The 22,103-nt window shown below is 42.2% G+C and overlaps 1 protein-coding gene across 1 annotated transcript in view; it reads right to left on the bottom strand.

Annotated features, from left to right (window-relative positions):
* Positions 1-22,103, bottom strand: part of MSH3 (mutS homolog 3) — a 150,150-nt gene that overhangs the window by 55,955 nt on the left and 72,092 nt on the right. Inside the window, exons 13-14 of the mRNA XM_054178687.1 lie at positions 15,589-15,721; positions 2,917-3,104 (exon numbers count right to left, since the gene is read on the bottom strand). Coding sequence (XP_054034662.1) covers positions 2,917-3,104; positions 15,589-15,721 — 321 coding nt within the window. The remainder of the gene's footprint in view (positions 1-2,916; positions 3,105-15,588; positions 15,722-22,103) is intronic.

Here is a 22,103-nt window from a genome sequence, read left to right as displayed (position 1 = left end):
CAGAACAGGCTGCCCAGAGAGGTTGTGTAGTCTCCTCCTCCGGAGACTTTCAAAGCCAACCTGTGTGTGTTCCTGTGTGGCTTGCCCTAGATGATCCTGCTTAGACAAGGGAATGGACTTGATGATCTCTGGAGGTCCCTTCCAACTCCTAACATTCTGCAATTCTATGATTTCTATGATCAGTGACAGTATTTTCTACTCATAACACTGTATATAAGTTTTGCATACTATTCTTGCCATCATCAACACAGTGACAATAAAAGAAATATCCATATTTTAAACAGTAAATCTGGCATAATTAAGTTACAGTCTGTTTTGTCATAACCTGCCCCAACTGTAATTGGATGCCATGTTATCAGTAGAAATCTCTTAATCCCACCTGTTCAACGGGCACAGAGAATATTTTTGCTGTTCTCAGTGTCTAAATTTACACACCTTGCATCTGTCTCTAATTCAGAAGCAAAGTTATGTTTCAGGCTTAAATTCTTAAATTTCTTTGATTTTAAATCTCAGCTGGAAAAAGATAAAAAAGGTTGTATAAATAAACTGGATGCTTATTTTTAGTCTTTTTTGAAAACAAAAGTATATTGTGCCCCTACACATTAGACTATCTACCACATCTTTCATCACAGAATCTCTAGGTATATCACAGTCAGTTACATCTCTAGAATAGAGGTTGGAAGAGACCTTTGAGATCATTGAGTCCAACCGATCATCCAACACTAATCAATGAAACCATGGCACCAAGCACCCCATCAAGTCTCTTCCTAAACACCTCCTAAACTCTTCCTATTGAAGAGCATGGGGCCCAGCACTGATATTACAGAAGGAAATCTTCAAAGTTAAACTCTCTCACAGGAGGTAAGTTTATAATTATCTGGGTATAAAGCTGGATGATACTCCTTTTGTGTTCAGAATGCCCTTTCAATGTGTTGTGTAAAAACTACACTGAAAGAAGACCAAAACCTGGCAAGTGCTTCTACAGGTTGGCTGTGCAAACAGACTGCTTCTATGCCTAGCACCATGATAAACCCTTGTTAGATTTTACACTCTTTTTCAATGAAAGACAGACATTTGCTGTCCAGAAGGGTGGTGCTCCTATATTCTGTCCCCTGCATGGTTGTTTACACACCTCTCACTTACTAAACTCATGTTCTCACTTTAGTATTCTGCATCTTAAGCCTTCTGTCTTCTTCTTCCTATGGATAAAACTAGGATCTAGGAGTAAGAATGGAGGTAACAGTTCTTCAGAAGAAACCATACACAACAAATTATTTAAAGACATTCTCCTTTATAATGCATCTTTATCCCAATTAAGCATCTTCATTTACATTTTTTTTTCTTGGATCAACAAAGGAAAGATGACAAAATATGGCAAACACTTCCCATACTTTCATTTCACCTATAAATAGAATAGAACAGAATAAACCAGGTTGGAAGAGACCTTCAAGATCATCATGTCCAACCCATCAACCAATCCAACACCACCTAAACAACTAACCCATGGCACCAAGCACCCCATCAAGTCTCCTCCTGAACACCTCCAATGATGGTGACTCCACCTCCTCCCCAGGCAGCTCATTCCAATGGGCAATCACTCTCTGTATAGACCTTCCTCCTAACCTCCAGCCTAAACCTCCCCCTGCACAGCTTGAGACTGTGTCCTCTTGTTCTGGTGCTGGCTGCCTGGGAGAAGAGACCAACATCCACCTGTCTACAACCTCCCTTAAGGATGTAGACAGCAATAAGGTCACCCCTGAGTCTCCTCTTCTCCAGGCTAAGCAACGCCAGCTCCCTCAGCCTCTCCTCACAGGGCTTGTGTTCCAAACCCCTCACCAACTTCGTTGCCCTTCTCTGGACACGCTCCAGCAAGTCAACATCCTTCCTAAACTGAGGGGCCCAGAACTGGACACAGGACTCAAGGTGTGGCCTAACAAGTGCTGAGTACAGGGGCACAATGACTTCCCTGCTCCTGCTGGCCACACTATTTCTGATGCAGGCCAGGATGCCATTGGCCTTCTTGACCACCTGGGCACGCTGCTGACTGGTGTTCAGCCTACTATCAACCAGTACCCCCAGGTCCCTCTCTCTGCCTGGCCTCTCTCCAGCCATTCTGACCCCAGCCTGTAGCACTGCATGGGGTTGCTGTGGCCAATGTGCAGAACCTGGCACTTGGATGTGTTCAATCTCATGCCGTTGGATTCTGCCCATCTGTCCAGCCTGTTGAGGAAGGAAATTGCAGGGAAAAGTCTGATCAAATTTAGAGCCTGAGTGGGTGCTCATTTAGTCATTCTCTGGAGGGAGTCCACGAATAGGGCACTAACCCAGAAGGGGGAGCAAATCACATAAGCTACCTGGAATCTTCAAAGCTCTTAAACATTATATCCTCTCTCATTAATGGGCATGTAAAGAGATTTTTTTTTTAAAGGATGGGGGCTCCCCAAAGCTTTGATGAATTTTCACAATAATAGGCATATTTCTGGCAGCTGTGCAAAGGTCAGTTCTTTCTTCAAAAAGAAGATCTTCTCCATTAAAAAAAAAATATAATTAAAAGTTGTTAAACTAGTTAACATGAGCAAAACATATTTTGCTCTAAATTAGTTCTCCAAACCAGCTGAAAAAACTTCAGAAAATCATTCAGCCTGAGGCAGACACCCACCAGACAAAATATTTGCCTGCTTCGTTTAACTTTAACAGAAGAATGCAAGCTGCAGAAAACAACCTCTGCTTTAACTATTAGCAGTCTGTAAAAAAACAAAAAACAACCAAACCATTAAAAAAAAACCACCAAAAAACAAAACCAACACAAGACTGTAAAAATAAGGTACATTATAACAAGATGCATCACTCGCGTAACAATACATTTAGTCAGAAAGCAAATGAGGCACAAAAGATTCCTATGTTTTTGCTACTTACTTGGCGGCTTCTTCATTAAGGATCTTTAAATAATGTTTTACTGGAGAGAGAAGTTCTGGGATTTCTAGTAGTGCATTTTGTAGTAGAGGAGTTTTCACATGAGAATGTATTACTGGAACAAGAGTTTGAATTTCCAAGTCCAGGCGAGACAGGGTGCTGACTATCAGGAAGAACTCTTGGGTTGAGCACTGAGAAGAAAAGCAATGTCTAAATCATTATAATGTATCAGGCGTCCATTAAACAAAGAGTTTTCTTCTTTTTGGAAGAGACAAAGTTTGGTTAAACCATATGGGCTGTAACATAACTGCATCATGTTATCACAATCAAAACATCAATAAAGCCTTCTAGTTGTTTTAACCATTTTGCTAAGAAATCAGCCATGAGCTGACCTCCAACACTCCTGATGCTGGGTTGAGATGTGTAACACAAATGCAGTAGACAATAGAAAAATAAAAGGATTAATGATGTGCAAAAAATCAAAAAAGCAGGTGGAGTAATTTCGTGAGGATGACTGGTCCATACAGGCTTGTGCTGTTTTCTGAATCCACAGTCTGCTGTTTTGACAAGAGAGGATTTGGAAAGGCAACATCAGGCATGAAGAGGGAGAGTATTAGAAGAACAACACAGGAAAGAATGGTCGACCGTCCAAGAAAATAACAAAACATAAAGTCAACATCAACTGAAAAAGAAAATATCAAAACAAAACACCCCAAAAACCAACACAGAAAGAAAATCAGCAGTCACTGTTTAAAGTGCCTGTAGCCATTTCCATCTTTGGGTTCTGGTTGGATACAACCAGGTCTAAGTGGTGTGTACAACACATTAATCCAGACTTTGTCTTTCATCCTTTTTTCACTACAGTTAAGAAGGATTTTTCTATCTTTCAGGCAGTTACTCAGGGTATCAGTGAAAGAGAATCTCCCAGACTGAAGCAAATAGCACACAGCACTTTCAGAGTTTGCTCCATAGTATCCACAACAGAGTAGAATAATATTGGTTCCCTGAAGGCGGCTTCTCCCCAAAAGCAGTGACTTGTAAAAAGGAAACTCTTCTTTCTTTTTTAACCATTAACATTACTTCTGATGCAGCTCAAGTATTCTGCTGTTAAATCCACATGCTCTTTGGCATCAACAGTTTGTTCTCTTTTGCTCACTTTCAAAAATTAGCAGCAGTCCAGGCTAAGATTTTGTAAGCAGTTAACCTAGCAGAACACCACATCACCTGTCACACTCCTAGTTTCCCCTACCCCCAACTCAGTTACAGTATCACAGTATCGCCAAGGTTGGAAGAGACTTCAAGATCATCATGTCCAACCTATCATCCAACACCACCTAATCAACTAAACCATGCAACCAAGCACCCTGTCAAGCCTCGCCCTGAACACCTCCACCAACGGCAACCCCACCACCTCCCCAGGCAGCCCATTCCAATGGGCAATCACTCACTCTGTGTAAAACTTCCTCCTAACATCCAGCCTAAACCTCCCCTGATGCAGCCTGAGACTGTGTCCTCTTGTTCTGGTACTGGTTGCCTGGGAGAAGAGACCAACCTCCACCTCACTACAACCCCCCTTCAGGTAGTTGTAGAGAGCAATAAGGTCACCCCTGAGTCTCCTCTTCTCCAGGCTAAGCAAGCCCAGCTCCCTCAGTCTCTCCTCATAGGGCTTATACTCCAAGCCCCTCACCAACCTTGTTGCCCTTCTCTGGACACACTCCAGCAAGTCAACATCCTTCCTAAACTTAGAGGCCCAGAACTGGACACAGTACTTGAGGTGCGGCCTAACCAGTGTCCCCTTGTTCTGGTGCTGGTTGCCTGGGAGAAGAGACCAACCCCTTCCTGGCTACAAGCACCTTTCAGGTAGTTGTAGAGGGTAATGAGGTCCCCCCTGAGCCTCCTCTTCTCCAGGCTAAACATTCCCAGCTCCCTCAGCCTTACCTCATTTGACCCACTTGACTCTCAGTTACCTAAGGTACTCACACCCCACCCCCAAATTAAGTAACATCACTGCTCCCTGAAATGATCTTGACAGCATTAAGTTTGTGCTAAACCATATTTGCATACAAAATGGGAATCTGGTCCTATTAGACACTTAATGCCTTCAACCACTGCTCAAATCAGGAGGACTCCAGGATATTTCCATTTCAGAAGGTTTGAAAAAAGTTGTCTATAAATAATTACACATTTTTTTCCCCATATCTCTCTGATCTGTAGAAACATTTTTTCTTCAGCCTTCTGAACTTCTCCCATCAGTCATCTGACAACACCAAAAAAGATATTTTCCTCACCTGGGGATGGAAGGAAAGGAATAGGATATATTAAATGATTTTTCTGTAACATTCTTCCTATGGTGCATCCTTCTCTTTCTGTATCTTTTCTGTCCCCTAACCTCGCAACAGTCTGTAATTTAATTTCTGGTCGGTATTTTGTGGTGAACAGTACAATACTGATTGCAAAACATGAAGGATTCTGTGAATCACTATTTCATAAAACATGCCTACATTTGTACTTTACCATGCTTTCTCTTCTAGTTTTTCCCAGAGGTAAACTGGTGTTTCTCTTTCCTTTCCACACCCTTATGCAAGAACTAAGACAATTCTCTCATCTATTCTGTAGTTATTTCTCCCAAGCATCCGTATATGAACTGGGAATCAAGTATTAACTGAAACACTGGGCTGAAAAGGAGCACTTTCTCTCCCTCCTAAGTCTGCTCTGCAATGCCTACTAGCCCTTCAGAACCTGAAGACCATCTAAACAGACTCTTCTAAAAACCATTAAAAAGACAAAGCACACTCCAGACACAGTCTAAGGCATTTTCTCATTAAATGTCTAAGTGATGGAAGGCCATGCCGTGTAATCACAGAATGAAAACACACCTAAACCTCTACCAAATGTATTTGGAAACGCACTATAGACACCAGAAGTTCCAAGTAAATCACAACAGTTTGGTTAGGAAAAAAAAAAATCTGGGGGGTTGGGAGAGGTTAATTGCTGTGTTTACTGATTTACTTTATCACAAAGGCTGTATTAAACCAAAATAGAAATTGAGAGGGGTTGGGGGGGGGAATCATTCCTGGCCATTTAAAATGCATTCAATCACAGAAGTAAACGTAACTGAAGTTACCAGAATGCAAGTACCTGTTAGACACTCTTTCAACTAACCTGAAACCTGGCTTGGTGCTGAAAACCTGAAGTGGCCATCTCAGACAGGCAAGGCTGGTAAATACTTGACTAAAGGAATAAGCAGTTTAACCATGGCATTTCATAACATTCAGGATGGCTTCTGAAAAAGCTAAGTTCATCTCTCTTCCAGATACATGAAGTTCACAATTGCAGAGACCCACTGGTTTCTCTGGCAGTTTCTCTGCCATTGCTCAGTTTTTCTACATGTTTTTTTTAATGTCTTCTCTCAAGCCCTTACATGCTCAGAAACTTCATGCTCACCACTTCCTTCCAGAAACTGATCCATTAAGTACTAATTCGCACAATGTAAGTTTTATCAGATGGCCTAAATTTCCCTTCCATTAAATTAATCCTAGTATCTCTAGGTTTACTCTTTCATATTACAGTAACTCAACTCCTTCACTGCTGACACCATTCAAATATTTCTAAACCTTCTGCTCTCATTTAATCAATTTAACCAACCTACAATCTTTTACTCTTTCTTCATTAAAAAACAAAACCAACCAACCACCCAAAACTATTATTCAGCCTCATGAAAACTTTGGTTCTCCCCTGAACTGGCTTCAATTTATCAACATGTTTCTGATAATCTGGAACATACTTATTCGATATTGTAAAAGCTCTGACAAGAAAATAAAACAAAATAATAAAGCAGTATATCTGTCAATGGCATTTGAAGTCAAAGCACAAAGGAAAGGTTTGAAAGACCAAACAAAAGATAAATTCAGGCTTGGACTCAAAGTCAAATACAATACGACTGACTGCATCACCATCATTAACCTTGATGCAGATAAAGGATAAAAATCTGCAAGACTTCCCTTGACTACAAAATGTACTGAGGGAGGCAAAGCCCTGCCACATGAAATAGCAAAGTAGTCCCTGACAAGACAGCATTAAGTGATTCATAGGAAAATAACATCCAGATCAGGAGAATGAGCAAACATAGACAGTAACAAATACATCAGTTGAACAGGTGGTGTTTGTTTGGTTCTTTGTTTTGTTTTTTTCAATTGTTCTTTTTAAAAGGAAATGAATAGGGACTTAATTATTACACAATCTATATGAGGGTAGGAAAGTATTTAAAAATGTAAGAACACCTGTCTGATGTGATCTTCAGTATGGTTGTTGAGACTGGTGAAGGTGGGGCTTCAAGCACAAGAGGATGCTAGATTTTAAGGCAATGTCATCTATAAGAAAATTTAGGCATGGGCTGGAAACAACAAATCTCAAAGTTATAATGAAATTTCTCAAAGGATCCTTAATGAACATGCTGAATCTCTCACAGCATCTGGCAACTCATAGCCTACACACTGTAACAGTCATCTTAACAAGCTGAAACCTACTTGATTCTACTGTGAGATACAGTCTTCAGTGCCTCTGGAGAATGGGAATTTCAGCATGCTTTACTACTAACAATTTTGTTAAACAGTGTTCCCCAGAAAGAGGGTGAACATGCCTCTTATCCAGAGCATGATTGTTTCCCTTGGCTTGATTTTAGTAACACTGTGGGATTTTGCATCTAAAATTTAATGGCTACACTGCAGAAATGCTTTACTAAGCAAACAGATAACTCAGAACAGATGCATAAAAAACAACCTCCAAAAAATCTGGGCTCCATTAAAGTGGGACTAATTCCACTTAAATCCAAGTAACCTTACAAATAATATGTAACTGTGTTATAAATTAGAAGCTCTTAACATACAGTAAAAATGGGTTTACTTAAAGCAGGATTGATAGTCTTGTATCCACAGAAGATTCTCACAAGCTTATTCAAAGCTATTTTTGGAGTCTAATTTTGAAAGGCCATCAATGATAGCTACAGCCTCTCTGGCACTAGAAAAATAATCTCAGAGCTGATAGTGGTAGCAAACAATAGTTTCAACCAGTGGGTTATCCAACTGTACTGCATACGGTGTGGCTGCCACTGAGAAGGTCCACAGCAGCATGTCAGGTCTAACACCCTCTCAAACAACACCAAACGCATTCATGAAATTGCTTCCACCAGATACATAGAATACATAGAATACATAGAATAAACCAGGTTGGAAGAGACCTTCAAGATCATCGCGTCCAACCCATCAACCAATCCAACACCACCCAAACAACTAACCCATGGCACCAAGCACCCCATCAAGTCTTCTCCTGAAAACCTCCAGTGATGGCGACTCCACCACCTCCCCAGGCAGCCCATTCCAATGGGCAATCACTCTTTCTGTATAGAACTTTTTCCTAACATCCAGCCTGAACCTCCCCTGGCGCAGCCTGCGACTGTGTCCTCTTGTTCTGGTACTGGCTGCCTGGGAGAAGAGACCAACATCCGTCTGTCTACAACCTCCCTTCAGGTAGTTGTAGAGAGTAATAAGGTCACCCCTGAGTCTCCTCCAGGCTAAGCAAGCCCAGCTCCCTCAGCCTCTCCTCGTAGGGCTTATGTTCCAAACCCCTCACCAACTTTGTTGCTCTTCTCTGGACTCGTTCCAGCAAGTCAACCTCCTTCCTAAACTGAGTGGCCCAGAACTGGACACAGTACTCGAGGTGCAGCCTAACCAGTGCAGTGCAGTGCAGCAGAGACCCACTGCTGACAGCCATTGACCACTCTCAGTTAAAAGCATTTCAAAAGGAAATATAATAATAATAAAAAAACCCCACAACCATAACCAATACCAAAACCCAAACAAAAAAACCAACCAACCCAAAAAAACCAACCACCAAAAACAACACAGAAGGAGTTGAAATGCAGCATATATTTATCACGCCTTTCAAACTGTAATAGCTACCTTTTCTTTCTGTTTTTAGTATAGTGAACATGCTATTTTTGGTTTAGGAAAAAATGATGTATTTAATTTCAAGGTCACTATGTCCTTTTGTTATGACTTTATTTACATTAATCAGCTAGCAAGGAACAACTTGCTCAGCTCAGCAATGTTTTTACATGTGATGCAAACTCTGTAAAAGATTGCAAGTATATACAACATATGCACAGTGTTATGACAGAAGAAAAAAAAAGGAAAAATAACACTATCTGTACTACCTGAAGTCACCAACATATTACGTTACAGGAAGAATTTATTTTAAACGTACTATACAAACAATAACTAATTTCCTGGGCACATATAACATGTATTGATTTAATAAAAGCAGAAAAATTAGAAATACAACATGTTTTCTCTGCATCCTCTGAAAGTCACACCATCTTTAATGAAGTATCAAATACACCTTCTGGGGAAGGCTGTATTTTCAGTGTGACTCTGGTTGACAGGATTTTAGACACTTAGCACCCAGCTGTGCAGCACCATTCTCCTCTGAAACTTTTCTCTTTTCCCCAGGGAGGTGGTGGAGTCACCATCACTGGAGGTGTTTAGGAAGAGACTAGATGAGGCATTTAGTTGATTAGATGGTGTTGGGTGATAGGTTGGACTCAATGATCTCAAAGGTCTTTTCCAACCTGGTTAATTCTATCCTATTCAATCCTATTCTCTGAGAAGTCTGAGCATGACAGCAAAGTAGTGAAATACTCCCAGCAAAAATGAAAAGCAAATGCTACAAGGAAGCTTGTAGGCAGCCAAGCAGCAGATAGCCACCTTTGTAGCCTGTTTTATTTTGCACAGGTAAGCAGCCGGGTAAGTGGGTAGCAAAGTCTTAGAGACTGATTTAGAACTGAACAATTTTTCCCCAACTGCAGCAACTTTGAGAATAGAATAGAATAAACCAGGTTGGAAGAGACCTTCAAGATCATCGTGTCCAACCTATCATCCAGCACCACCTAATCAAATAAACCATGGCACCAAGCATCCTGTCAAGCCTCATCCTGAACACCCCCAGCGACGGCGACCCCACCGCCTCCTCAGGCAGCCCATTCCAATGGGCAATCACTCTCTCCGTGTAAAACTTCCTCCTAACCTCCAGCCTAAACCTACCCTGGCACAGCCTGATCTCTAAATATGGGACAGCCTATGGTTCAAGTTAGGAGCAGAACAAACCGAAATTCCATTTAAATATGAGGAGGACCTTCTTTATTTTGAGGATGGTAGAGCACTGGAACAGGCTGCTTGGAGAAGTAGTGGAGATTCCATCCCTGGAGTCACAGAACCACAGAATTGACAGGGTCGGAAGGGAACTCAAAGATCATCTAATTCCAACCCCGCTGTCATGGGCAGGGACACCTCACACTCGATCAGGTTGCTCAGAGCCATATCCACTGTGGCCTTAAAAACCTCCAGGGATGGGGCTTCCACCACCTCCCTGGGCAACCTGTTCCAGTGTCTCACCACCCTCATGCTGAAGAATTTCCTCCTATCATCCAATCTGTTCTACTTTTGTTCCATTCCCCCTAGTCCTATCACTACCTGACACCCTAAAAGATCCATCACCAGTTTTCTTGTAAACCCCTTCAGATACTGGAAGGCTACAATAAGGTCTCCTCAGAGCATTCTCTTCTCCAGACTGAACAGCCCCAACTCTCTCAGCCTGTCCTCATAGGAGAAAAACTCCAGCCCTCTGATCATCCTCATGGCCCTTCTCTGGACACCTTCCAGCACACCCATATCCCTCTTGTAATATGGGCTCCAGAACTGGATGCAGTACTCCAGGTGGAGTCTCAGAAGAGTGGAGTAGAGGGGTAGAATCACCTCCCTTGATCTGCTGGCCACATTTCTCTTGATGCAACTCAGGAGACCATTGGCTTTCTGGGCTGCAAGTGCACATTGGTGGGTCACATTTAGCTTCTCATCCACCAGCACCCCCAAGTCCTTTTCTTCAGGGCTGCTCTCAAGCCAGTCACTGCCCAGCCTATATCGGTGTCTGGGATTGCCCCGACCCAGGTGCAGGACCCTGCACTTGGTCTTCTTGAACCTCATGAGGTTGTCTTAGGCCCACCTCTCCAGCCTGTCACGGTCCCTCTGGATGGATCACTTCCCTCCAGTGTCTGCTGCACCACACAGCTTGGTGTCATCAGCAAACTTGCTGAGGGTGCACTCAATGCCACTATCCATGCCACCGACAAAGATGTTGAACAAGCCTGGTCCCAGCACCTGGTTTCCTCAGCACCTGTGGGTGTATCTCACCGAGTCCCATGGACTTGAACACTTTCAGGTTCTGCAGATGGTCACAAACTTGATCTTCACTTACAATGGGCATTTCCTTCTTCCAGCCTCTGCCATTATATTCCATTATTCTTAGAGTGTGGCTGGAGCCCTTGCCAGAGAAGACTGAGGTAAAGAACTCACTGAGAACCTCAGCTTTCTCCACATCACTTGCCACCAGTTCTCCTATTTCCTTTCTGAGGGGCCCCACATCTTCCCTAGGCTTCTTTTTACCATTAATACACCTATAGAAACTTTTACTGTTCTCCTTGATCTCCCTGGCTAAATTTAATTTTAACTGAGCTTTAGCTTTTCTAACCAGGTGCCTTGCTGCTTGGGCAGCTTCCCTATATGCCCCCATTCCAGCTGTCCTTTCTTCCACTCCTTGTACAGTTTCTTTTTGTGTGCCAGCATGTCCAGGAGCTCCTTGCTCATCCAGGTAGGTCTCCTAGCATTCTTTCCTACCTTCCTCTCTGTTAGTATGCTTTGCTCCTTGAATACTGACCAGCTGTCTTGGGTCCCACATCCCTCTAGGGCTTTGTCCCAGCAGATCCCTGAAGCAATCAAAGTCTGCATGCCTAAAGTCCAGGGTTGTAAGCTTGAGAGACATTCTCTCAGTTAACCTGAGATCTTAAATTCTAGCACATTGTGGTCACTGCAGCCAAGGCTACCCCTGAGCCTCATATTGGTCACCAGCCCCTCCCTGTTAGTGAGGACAAGGTCCAGCCTAGAACCTTTTCTTGCCGGTTCCTCCACCGTTTGGAGGAGGAAGTTGCCATCTATGCATTCCAGGAACATCCTAGATTGCTGGTGCATGGCTGTACTGTCCCTTCAGCAGATGTCCCCCGTGAGGACCAGGGCCTGTGAACAGGAAGCCACTTCTATCTGCTTATGTAGGGCCTCATCTGCTGGTTCTGCTTGTCAGGTGACCTGTAACATCACCTTCCCCTGTCTTCCCTTTAATCTTCACCCACATGCTCTCAACCAGCTCATCAGCCTTGTGCCAGTAGAGCTCCACTGATTCCAGATGATCACTGATATGGAGGACAACACCTCCTCCCCTCCTATCCTGACTGTCCTTCCTAAAGAGCTTGTGCCCATCTATCCCTACATTCCAGTCATGGGAATCATCACAGTGGCCCTTAATTAATGCTCTTTATTATCTGAAATCTTCCTGGATGCCATCCTGTACAACCTATTCACGTGAACCTCTTCTGGCAGGGGTCTTGGACTAGATGATTTCCAGAGGTCACTTACAACCTGTATCATTCTGTGATTCTGCGATTTACAGCATGTCCTGGTAAGATTGCATTACTGACCTCACTCCTTGTGTAGGAGTTCAGTGAAACAGCTCCACTTTAACCTGCTCTGTAAATTCAATGATCACTTGTTATGATGACTCCTGTCCACTTCGGTGACTAAGCTTTTGTAAAAGAATAAAGTTTATTGAGCAAAGGGTGCAAGTAAGATAAACATTTATGCTTCAAGCCTGTATAAATATTTGTCTTCTAAAACACACTGCATGAAACCAGGCATTAAACCAGCAAGCAACATCAGGATGGCCCCATAGGACACATTTCTAGAAGTACTGATGGCATGTTCACTGTGCAATGGTTTTCAGACCTGTCCAAGCACAGGTCTCTGATCACTCTCTTGTCATTCTGTGCACTCCAAGGCAAGGCTAAGCAGTCATCGCTTTAACAAAGACAAAAACAGATAGGGTCCTGCCATTCATACTTCTTTCTGTACTAAGATGCAAGGAAATGTATGTGGCCTATTTATTGCTTGGTGGCTCTCTCCAGGGCCTAGAAGGCATAACTGAACTGGCTATGGAGATCACTGAGCCAGTGTGTCTTGTCATCACCTCCAGGTACTATTTAGACAAAACTCCAGACAATCCCCTGTCTCTCAGATTCCTTTTCAAGTCAGCTTCTGAATGCTACCATGAAGATTTCAAACAGTTCCTCTCCAGACATCCTTCTCTTGCCATAAAGGTTAGGCCATTCTGCTGTTGACAGCATTTCAGACTGGCAGGATGTCAGGTGCTGGAACTGCAGGAACTGAGAACAAGCAGTCCTTGTATTAATTCCACTTGCCATAGCAACAGTAACATTGCTCATCTCCTTAAAGTGTTCTCATAGCCCTGTTTTCATGCTGGGGCAAACTTGGAGCTGGTAATATGACCTCCAAAGTAATACCTGATTCCAGATTGCTTGTACTTCAGCAATGGTTTACAGTGGTTTGGGTTTATGGTAACAGGACCTTGTGGAGGGTCAGACTAATAACTGCCATTTGAATGATGCTACCAGATAACAATCATTGGAAGACTTGCTAAGCCCCAAAAAGTAACATTCAGACTAGGAAAAAACAATATTATTTACCAGAAAAGCATTCATAAGGGTGTTTTGCCTTGCCAAGTCAGTTCCAAAACAGTGTTACTTTGCCTTAATATTTTAATGACTCCTCTAGAGGTTACTGGTGCAAAGTGCACAGCACAATGAAAGCTCTACAATGGCTGATCTGAATGAAAGATATCTGGAATGGCTGAGATAATCCAGCCATCTCTGTATACTTCAGACATCTCTCTGAAACACACCTCCTCAAGTACTGTCACTGAAGTCTAATGAGTCTGAAGGATGAAATACTTGTCACATTTACCTATTTTACCTGCAGTTGACTGAATTAACAAGCTCATTCCTGTTGTTAAACCATCAGTGCACTCCCCACAGTTTTGGATCCCTTAACAGGAATGAAATTGCAGGGAACCTCCTCTGGAGCATGTGGGAGATGGGTATTTGAAATTAACAGAACTGGAAAGGTTGCTAGAGCAGGAACTGAGGAGGCAGCACTCACCAGATATTATGAAAGAAAAAACAAAAATTCACAACCCATTTACTCCAGTTACTGACTCTTCTTGTTTGCAGGGTTCTCTCTTCGTGCTCCAGATTTACTGTCTGTCTAGACTGTAGAATCTGTTTCCCAGAGTCTGCTTTTGATTCTTTATTCAAAACAGACGCTGCCTTTCAGGGATACTGTCATCTGCTCAAAGTTATAGAGTCTTCAAGGATTAGTCAGTGCTTTGGGTACTCTGCAGTGTTCTGCAATGGATGACAAACTAGATATTTAGCAGGGAAAGTTGGTAAAGTGCATTTTTGGAGCTTTTCTCCCTATTTACCCTTCTTAATGATTCTGCTAAAGCACTTCTCTCCTACAAATTCTTTCCAACATGTAATTCACTAAACATATCTTCATACTACGCTGTTGTTAAGACAAATTACATTATCACCTCATTCCAAATATCACATGAAAATCCAGGGTCTCTGACTGGTTCCACTAAAATGATAGCTTTAAAGCTGAGAAGGGAAAGCAGTCCTACAACACAAAGGGATACCTGAAGAATCCCACAGCACAGGATAGCAGTGGAAGCTTGCTAAGGTGTTGTGAAGTACAAATGTACTACAAACCTCATGATGCCTCACACTGCCTGAAATGAGCTATGTGATTAAAAAGTGAGTTACCCAGCTGCTTTAAAGGGAAAAAAAGGTATCAAATGAATGTGGCACATTTTAGAAGATGTGGCAGTTGTATGCACACTCTCTCTTTTCATAAGCTTCATTATAGCTGGACTTCTGTATCCATACACTGAAATACGCAAGTCTTTCCATGTGACTAACACTGCAACACATCAGGGCTTTAAAAATTACACAAAACCAAGTTTCAGATTTTCAGAGAGAGGAAACCTTTGTGCTGTACCATCCAAAGAAATTACAACTTTGCTCTCCTTCTACCCACCTATTCTTTTATCTAAAACAAACTGTCAAAATCTCTAAATATAACAGTGAAATAGAAGAACATGAAGTACTGCACAGGTGCTATTAGCACATTAATCTGCTTCAACGAAGAACTGTCAGTGTCTCATTGCAAGTAATTCTTATTAAAATGTGCAAGTGAGATCCAAATTACAGAATCTATAAACAAATTAACATTCATTTGAAAATAGCTAACTACAGCCAAGTGGTTTCACTTGCAAGTGTGATGTTAGATAAGCATCCAGAATGCAATGCCTTGCTTTGAACAGAAATAATTTATGGCACAAGGACCCATAGCTCCATCCCATCTCACTGAATCCAGCCACTAAATCATGAGTACTACAGAAGTTTTCCCTGTTACCAATACAATGTATGTGTTCTAGAAGCCTAATCAGGCATTTCCATCAGCACATCAATGAGAACACATAAAACAAGATGCTATCATGAGGCAAAAATGTTTATAAACTTCCATCCCTTTATCACCTCAAGCTCAGTCTTGCTAAGAAGAAAACAGTTTTAAGCAAATAGGCAAAAAAGTAAGTTAGTAAATTAAGACAGAATGACACCATTTAGGAAATAATAAATGAGGGTAATTATGGGCATACCTTTTTGTGAAAAACACTGCAGAGGCCCCTCTCTATATCTGGCAGCTTACAAAGAAGATTTTGAATCTGACCAAACACACTGGATTCTGATTGCAGAATTTCAGACACAGCATCAAGCCGGGCATTTATTTCACTGCAAAAGAATAATCATAACATCAATAAACAAAACTTGTGTTTCTCTGAGGGGAAAGCCTATACCCTAGCTAACTTTTTTCTCTGGTTTGTTTTGGTTTTGTTGGTTTTTTGCTATACATTTGCTAAAGCCACATTCTTGTGAGTAGGTAGTAGAAGAATGAAGAAATGCTGAGAATCTTGGGGTTTCATTCAAGATGCAAGCAATATCCTAGAATCATAGAATCAGTCAGGGTTGGAAGGGACCACAAGGATCATCTAGGTCCAACCCCCCTGCCATGGGCTGGGACACCCCACACTAGATCAGAATGGCCACAGCCTTATCCAGCCTGCTCTTAAACACCTCCCGGGATGGGGCCTCAACCACCTCCCTGGACAACCCATTCCAGGGCTTCACCACTCTCATGGGGAAGAACTTCCTCCCCACATCCAGCCTGAATCTCCCCACCTCCAGCTTCATTCCATTCCCCCTAGTCCTATCACTACCTGATAGCCTGAGAAGTCCCTCCCCAACCTTCTTGGAGGCCCCCTTCAGATACTGGAAGGCCACAATCAGGTCACCTCAGAGTCTTCTCTTCTCCAGACTGAACAGCCCCAACTCCTTCAGTCTGTCCTCATAGGAGAGGTGCTACATCCCTCTGATCATCCTCATGGCCCTTCTGTGGACACCTTCCAGCACCTCCAGATCCCTCTTGTAATAGGGACTCCAGAACTGGAGGCAGTACTCCAGGTGGGGTCTCAGCAGAGCTGAGTAGAGGGGGAGAATCACCTCCCTTGACCTGCTGGCCACACTTCTCTTGATGCAGCCCAGGATCTGATTGGCTTTCCAAGCTGCAAGTGCACACTGAGAGCTCATGTTGGGCTTCTCGTCCACCAGCAACCCCAAGTCTCTCTCCTCAGGGCTGCTTTCCAGCCAGTCCCTGCCCAGCCTGGATTTGTGCCTGGGATTGCCTCGACCCAGATGCAGGACCCTGCCCTTGGTCTTGTTGAACCTCATGAGGTTGGCTTGTGCCCACCTCTCCAGCCTGCCAAGGTCCCTCTGGATGGCATCCCTTCCCTCCAGCGTGTCTGCTGCACCACACAGCTTGGTGTCATCAGCAAACTTGCTGAGGGTGCACTCAATGCCACTGTCCATGGCACCCACAAAGATGTTGAACAAGCCTGGTCCCAGGACTGATCCCTGAAGGACTGCGCTTGTCCCTGGCCTCCACTGGGACATGGACCCATTGACAGCCACTCTTTGGGTGTGGCTATCAAGCCAGTTCTTTATCCATCTAGTGGTCCAGCCATCAAACCCATGTGTCACCAGGATGTGGTGTGGGACAGAGTGAAAGGCTTTGCACAGGTCCAGTTGCTCACCCCTCATCTATTAATGTTGTCACCTGTTCATAGAAGGCCACCAGGTTGGTCAGGCAGGATATATATCCTGGATATAAGCTCATTAACCCCCACCCCAGCTCAAAACAGCCACTTATACACTTCAGTGCCCATGTCTACATGTTCTTCTAGTGGTATATAATATAATTGACACTGAACCTTGATTATACGACCTTGAATTTCCAGAGAACTACCAGGGGGAGGGTCAGGCAGAGTTTATATTTGAACTATATATAGCATTCTTTATTCCAACAGGGTGTTAGTACTGGTTACCATTTTGCCCCTCTATTTTTGATCCAGACCAGCAATTAGCAATTAAATGAATGAGAATCATGTTTGGATTTTGGGTTGTTTCCCCACACACACACACTCTGTATTACTGTCTATTTCAGGACTGAAGTCAATCAATCAGGAAACATTTTTTATGTGAATAAACTATTCTATAGTTACTTGTGTCTTCTTTACAATCATATTCTTACAGTCATTGTCAGAAGAGAGCTTTAAAATGGACAACCTACTGTGCCAGTTCACCTCACTACACTGCTGGGAATTGACACAGCTACCACTTCCAGTGTATCTGTGAACAAGCTGTAGATTTCACAACTACAGTGAACTGAGTTTTGGGCAACCCAGTTGCCTCACTGCTGCTTTCTGAGAAAAGACTGACATCAGGGGTATATGGGTGTATCCAAACATGCAGGTTAGGAGTTCATCTTTGAGAGACAGTGAAACAAAGCACCATCAGTGCATGCAGCCCAAAAGAAATAGACTGAAAGGTAGCTAAGCTCACTGCAAGGCAGCAGTGAAAGAGATGTGTCAAAGCTGAATAGGGCAATTCCTCTAAATGTATCTTTTACAGGTTTAGGCTTTATCTCTGAGGAAACAGTGTGCATCATAAATCAGAGTCAATGAGGTGAAAGTTGTGCAAAGATTTGTTAAGACTTCTCAACAAAATCATCCTTTCCAGACCATGTTTCTCAGAGTCTCTCTCCAGTGTGCCACCAGGCACGCTCTGTGCATATCAGTGTACTGGAAGGCTCTAGCCTGGATTCAGAAAGTGTCTGGCAAGGAAGGCTGAATCTGAAACAATGTTCTAAGAAACTTCAGAAACACAAGTTATCCCAGTGCTTACTCTAAAATCTTTGTGCTTTCTCCCAGAACCACAATTAAGCACACACAACATTGTCCTCCTTAGACGAGGAAGTTAAAAAATCCCAACGCTGCTATGTTTGTGTGCATCCACCCTTGCTGGTTAAGAAAGCAGTCCTTGGTACTGACACCTCATATACCAGCCAAGTACGTGGAAGGCTGACACAGCTCCACCCACATCTCTTGTCATGGACCACTGACATGCTCAGAGCTCAGCCAGCACACAAGGATGTAATCAAAATGCAAGATTTTGGGGAAGACTGCCTGGCTTTGATTGCAGAACCGCTGATACTACTTGCCACTGTAGCTGCTAACAAACACTATCTGCAAGGAAAACCCTGAAATGAGGCACTTGTCTGGGTTGCAGACATGACAACAGGCTGCCAATCAGAGGCCTCTAGCCCTGAAGACAGCTAAATCTAAGAGTCCTTGAACTTTTATTATACTGCAAGTGAAAGGGAGAAAACACCATGACTGGATGTGCACTAGGTTATAGATAAATCCAAAACCATTTAAGTGCCAGGATTTTCTCCATGATATACTGTTTTATACTAATACAGCAAAACATCTCCTCAACAGTCACAAATGACACATATTCATTCCCAGAGCAACTGTGCTCTACACTAGGATCTACAGTGCCCCCCTTGCACTATCTACCTAGAGTGCAGGTAGATCCACTCTTCCATATCCACCGAATGAACAGTGGACAGCCTCTTGCTGTCTTGACCCTGTAAACCTTGAGAACTTACTCCGTTAACTCTCAGATGGACAGCAGACTCTCCAATCACACCACAGTACCCCAAATACTTCACTCTCTGAAAAGAGTGCTTTTTCCAAGCCCAAGGAAAATAAAGATGTCAGACTGCAGACTGCTTAGCAGCCTTGCTGAAGGGCATAAAAAGACCTTCTTCCCCTCCACTGTTCCATTCCTCCATCAATGCCAAATGCACAAAATGAAACATTTCTCCTGTTCCTCTGGGCATCCAGGCAACCTACAAGCAAAAGCAGCAGACGGCAGCTACTATCAGTGCAACTGCTCAGACCTAGAGAGGCTGTTTTCAGCACAGAACACATCTGAGCTTTAAATCCGATCTCTAAGAGTCACAATCACATATCTGGTGTACACTGGCAAGGTTACTAAAAGTTATGCAACCAAATAACCAAAGAGCACGCTGCTGGCATCCACAATGCATTCAAGATAGCAGAGATTTAAGCTTTGCACATCAATTACTGAGGCGGTCTAAACTACAGCTGGATAATGGAAAGGAAATTGAGAAGTGTTTATATCACTGACAAAGTAATAAAACACCCTGAGCATGCAGCTTTGAAGCTAGGAAACAGTTACACTAAAATTCTGAAGGTCAGTATCATTAGGCACAATTATATTTTCATGGAGAATTACTGAAATTTGCTGTACTTGAAACCCTGGAACATTCCTCTGTGTGAAGGAGTACTGAACTGTTAAATTATAAACAGGAAGAAGAAAATAGTCTGTATTCTTATCATAAAACACACACGTAAGCAGCAGTGCTTCAGAATACTGTCAGTTAATTTAAACAGCATGATTGTATCTGTGACCAACTGAAAGCACACAGCAATATGTAAAATAGATGCAGATATTAAAAACCTCCTCCCTTCAAAGCTTAATCTGCACTTTAATCATCCTCACATATGGCTATGTTACTGTAGCTCCAGTAATCTAAAACTAAGCATCCCTACAGTTTCTCTGATTAATCCTATAAATAAGGAAGGGTCAGGAAAACAGCATCCAGTATCAAATGACCCATTTTACTCCACCTGTAAACAAAACATCACAGATTCCCTGTTTCAAAAGTCAGCACACTGAATAATTCTGTAAAACTCCATGTGTATGCAAAAAGAAGGACAAGGAAGAGAAATGATAGAACAGCCAGATGATGAATTTCAAAGTTGTTTGTTTTTTTAATATTTATACCTAAACTAACAAACATTTTGCTGAGCAGCAATATAGTGGACTAATCAGTTGTTAAACCACCTCAAAAGCAATTTTTTCTGCACTGCACTGTTATCCACTGTATCTGATGTGCAATTTCGAGGTTTCTAATCTCTGCATGATTTGGAAAAAAAAACAATTCCACCACTAAAAAATTCAAATGTAACATGACACAAAGACTCAACATCTTATGCTAAGAAACTGCCTGACAGCTTATAAGATGGCTACTGCTTCATTCTCTTATTTAGGTGCAATATTAGCCTGTTCTTTCCCATTTGTATAAACCACGTCAGCAATTTGAGCTCTAACCAATTTTCCACACCATCTTCTGCAAAATAATGTTATGTAAGTCAGCTGACCAAAAGCAATACACTTATTTCTGCCATATCTTCATCTAAGAGCAGCATCATTGATGTAATGTTAAAATCACTTTCCAATGTACTTAAACATAACAAAAAAAACCTCTAACTGTACAATTTTTCATTTAAAAGAACTACTTCAGGGGAGGTTTAGGCTGGAGGTTAGGAGGAAGTTTTACACAGAGAGAGTGATTGCCCACTGGAATGGGCTGCCTGAGGAGGTGGTGGGGTCACCGTCGCTGGGGGTGTTCAGGGCGAGGCTTGACAGGATGCTTGGTTGTATGGTTTAGTTGATTGGGTAGTGTTGGATGATAGGTTGGACACGATCTCAAAGGTCTCTTCCAACCTGGTTAATTCTATTCTAATTCTATTCTAATACTTGAAATTAAATAATGAGATACTCCCCTGTATGGTGCTGCTGTCAGATATGTGAACAAGACAGAAAAATCAGCAAATATGGAAATATTTTAATCCTGAACTAAAAATTACTTTGACAAAGCAGGAGGCTGCAGATACGAAGGCACTGCACTGAATTAATATCTGAACAACTGGACAACTTAATCTAAACAGGATTGCTGGCTGCTAGTATGCCAGCAGATCCTCTGATCTTGTACAGTACTCTAGCATTTTCAGATGTGGTAATATATAGTTACATTTAAAGTAGATTAAAATTCAGAGTAACTACCACATAAGAACTGCAAAAAAAGTTTCAGTCCTATAGTTTAATTTTTATACAAAGTAAAAAAAAAAATACAAATTTATCAGAAATCTTAAGTCTCTTATGATCTCTTATGATAAATGCATGAACTATGAGTTCCTTCATGACAGAGCTAAGGTACAGTGACTGCATAAAATTGAAATTCATTTCACTAATCTGTTCAGGGACCACAGCGACATGTAAAACTACCAGTCACGAGAATTCATCACCTGAAAAAAATATGATTAGGAGTACTAAACAACAAACATTGCTGCTCTCTATGAACCAGACTGTTTAGGTCAAAGCCTAGCAGTCTCCAGCCTAACCACAGCATTTCAAAGAAAAAGAAAGGTGTGTTAGTCTAGCATTAGGAAAATATAAGGTACACTTGGCTATCAATTGTGCCCGAGGAAGTCCCTGAACTAAAAGTCACTGAAAGCTGGAGAGTGCTCTGGAGAGGTAACATATCCCAGCTGCCCTATCCACAAACTCCCCTCTGATACCAGCTACTTTCAAACAAAGGATACAGAGAAGGCTATCCTGACCTTTGTTGCTTTTTATGTTGCCTTGACATTTTGCTTTCTTCTTGACCTTCCTTCAGAACACTTGACAAATGAAGACTTTATATGACCATGTTAAATAACACAGTACTCTTTGCTTTAGACCACTCTCCTTCATAACAAGCAATAAATACCATCAAAACTATGCTATGGTAGAATTACCAGTGTGCAATCAATAAATTATATATACATCTTTTTAAGGGACAAGAAAACTAAAAACAAACAAACAAAACAAGTCTATCTCTGTCTTTTTTACTTAGGTAGCTGAG

Source organism: Dryobates pubescens, chromosome Z, assembly GCF_014839835.1.
Source record: "Dryobates pubescens isolate bDryPub1 chromosome Z, bDryPub1.pri, whole genome shotgun sequence".
Taxonomy (NCBI): Eukaryota; Metazoa; Chordata; class Aves; order Piciformes; family Picidae; genus Dryobates; species Dryobates pubescens.
The sequence above is the reverse complement of the archived record's forward strand: the minus strand, read 5'-3'. Positions and strand labels throughout refer to the sequence as shown.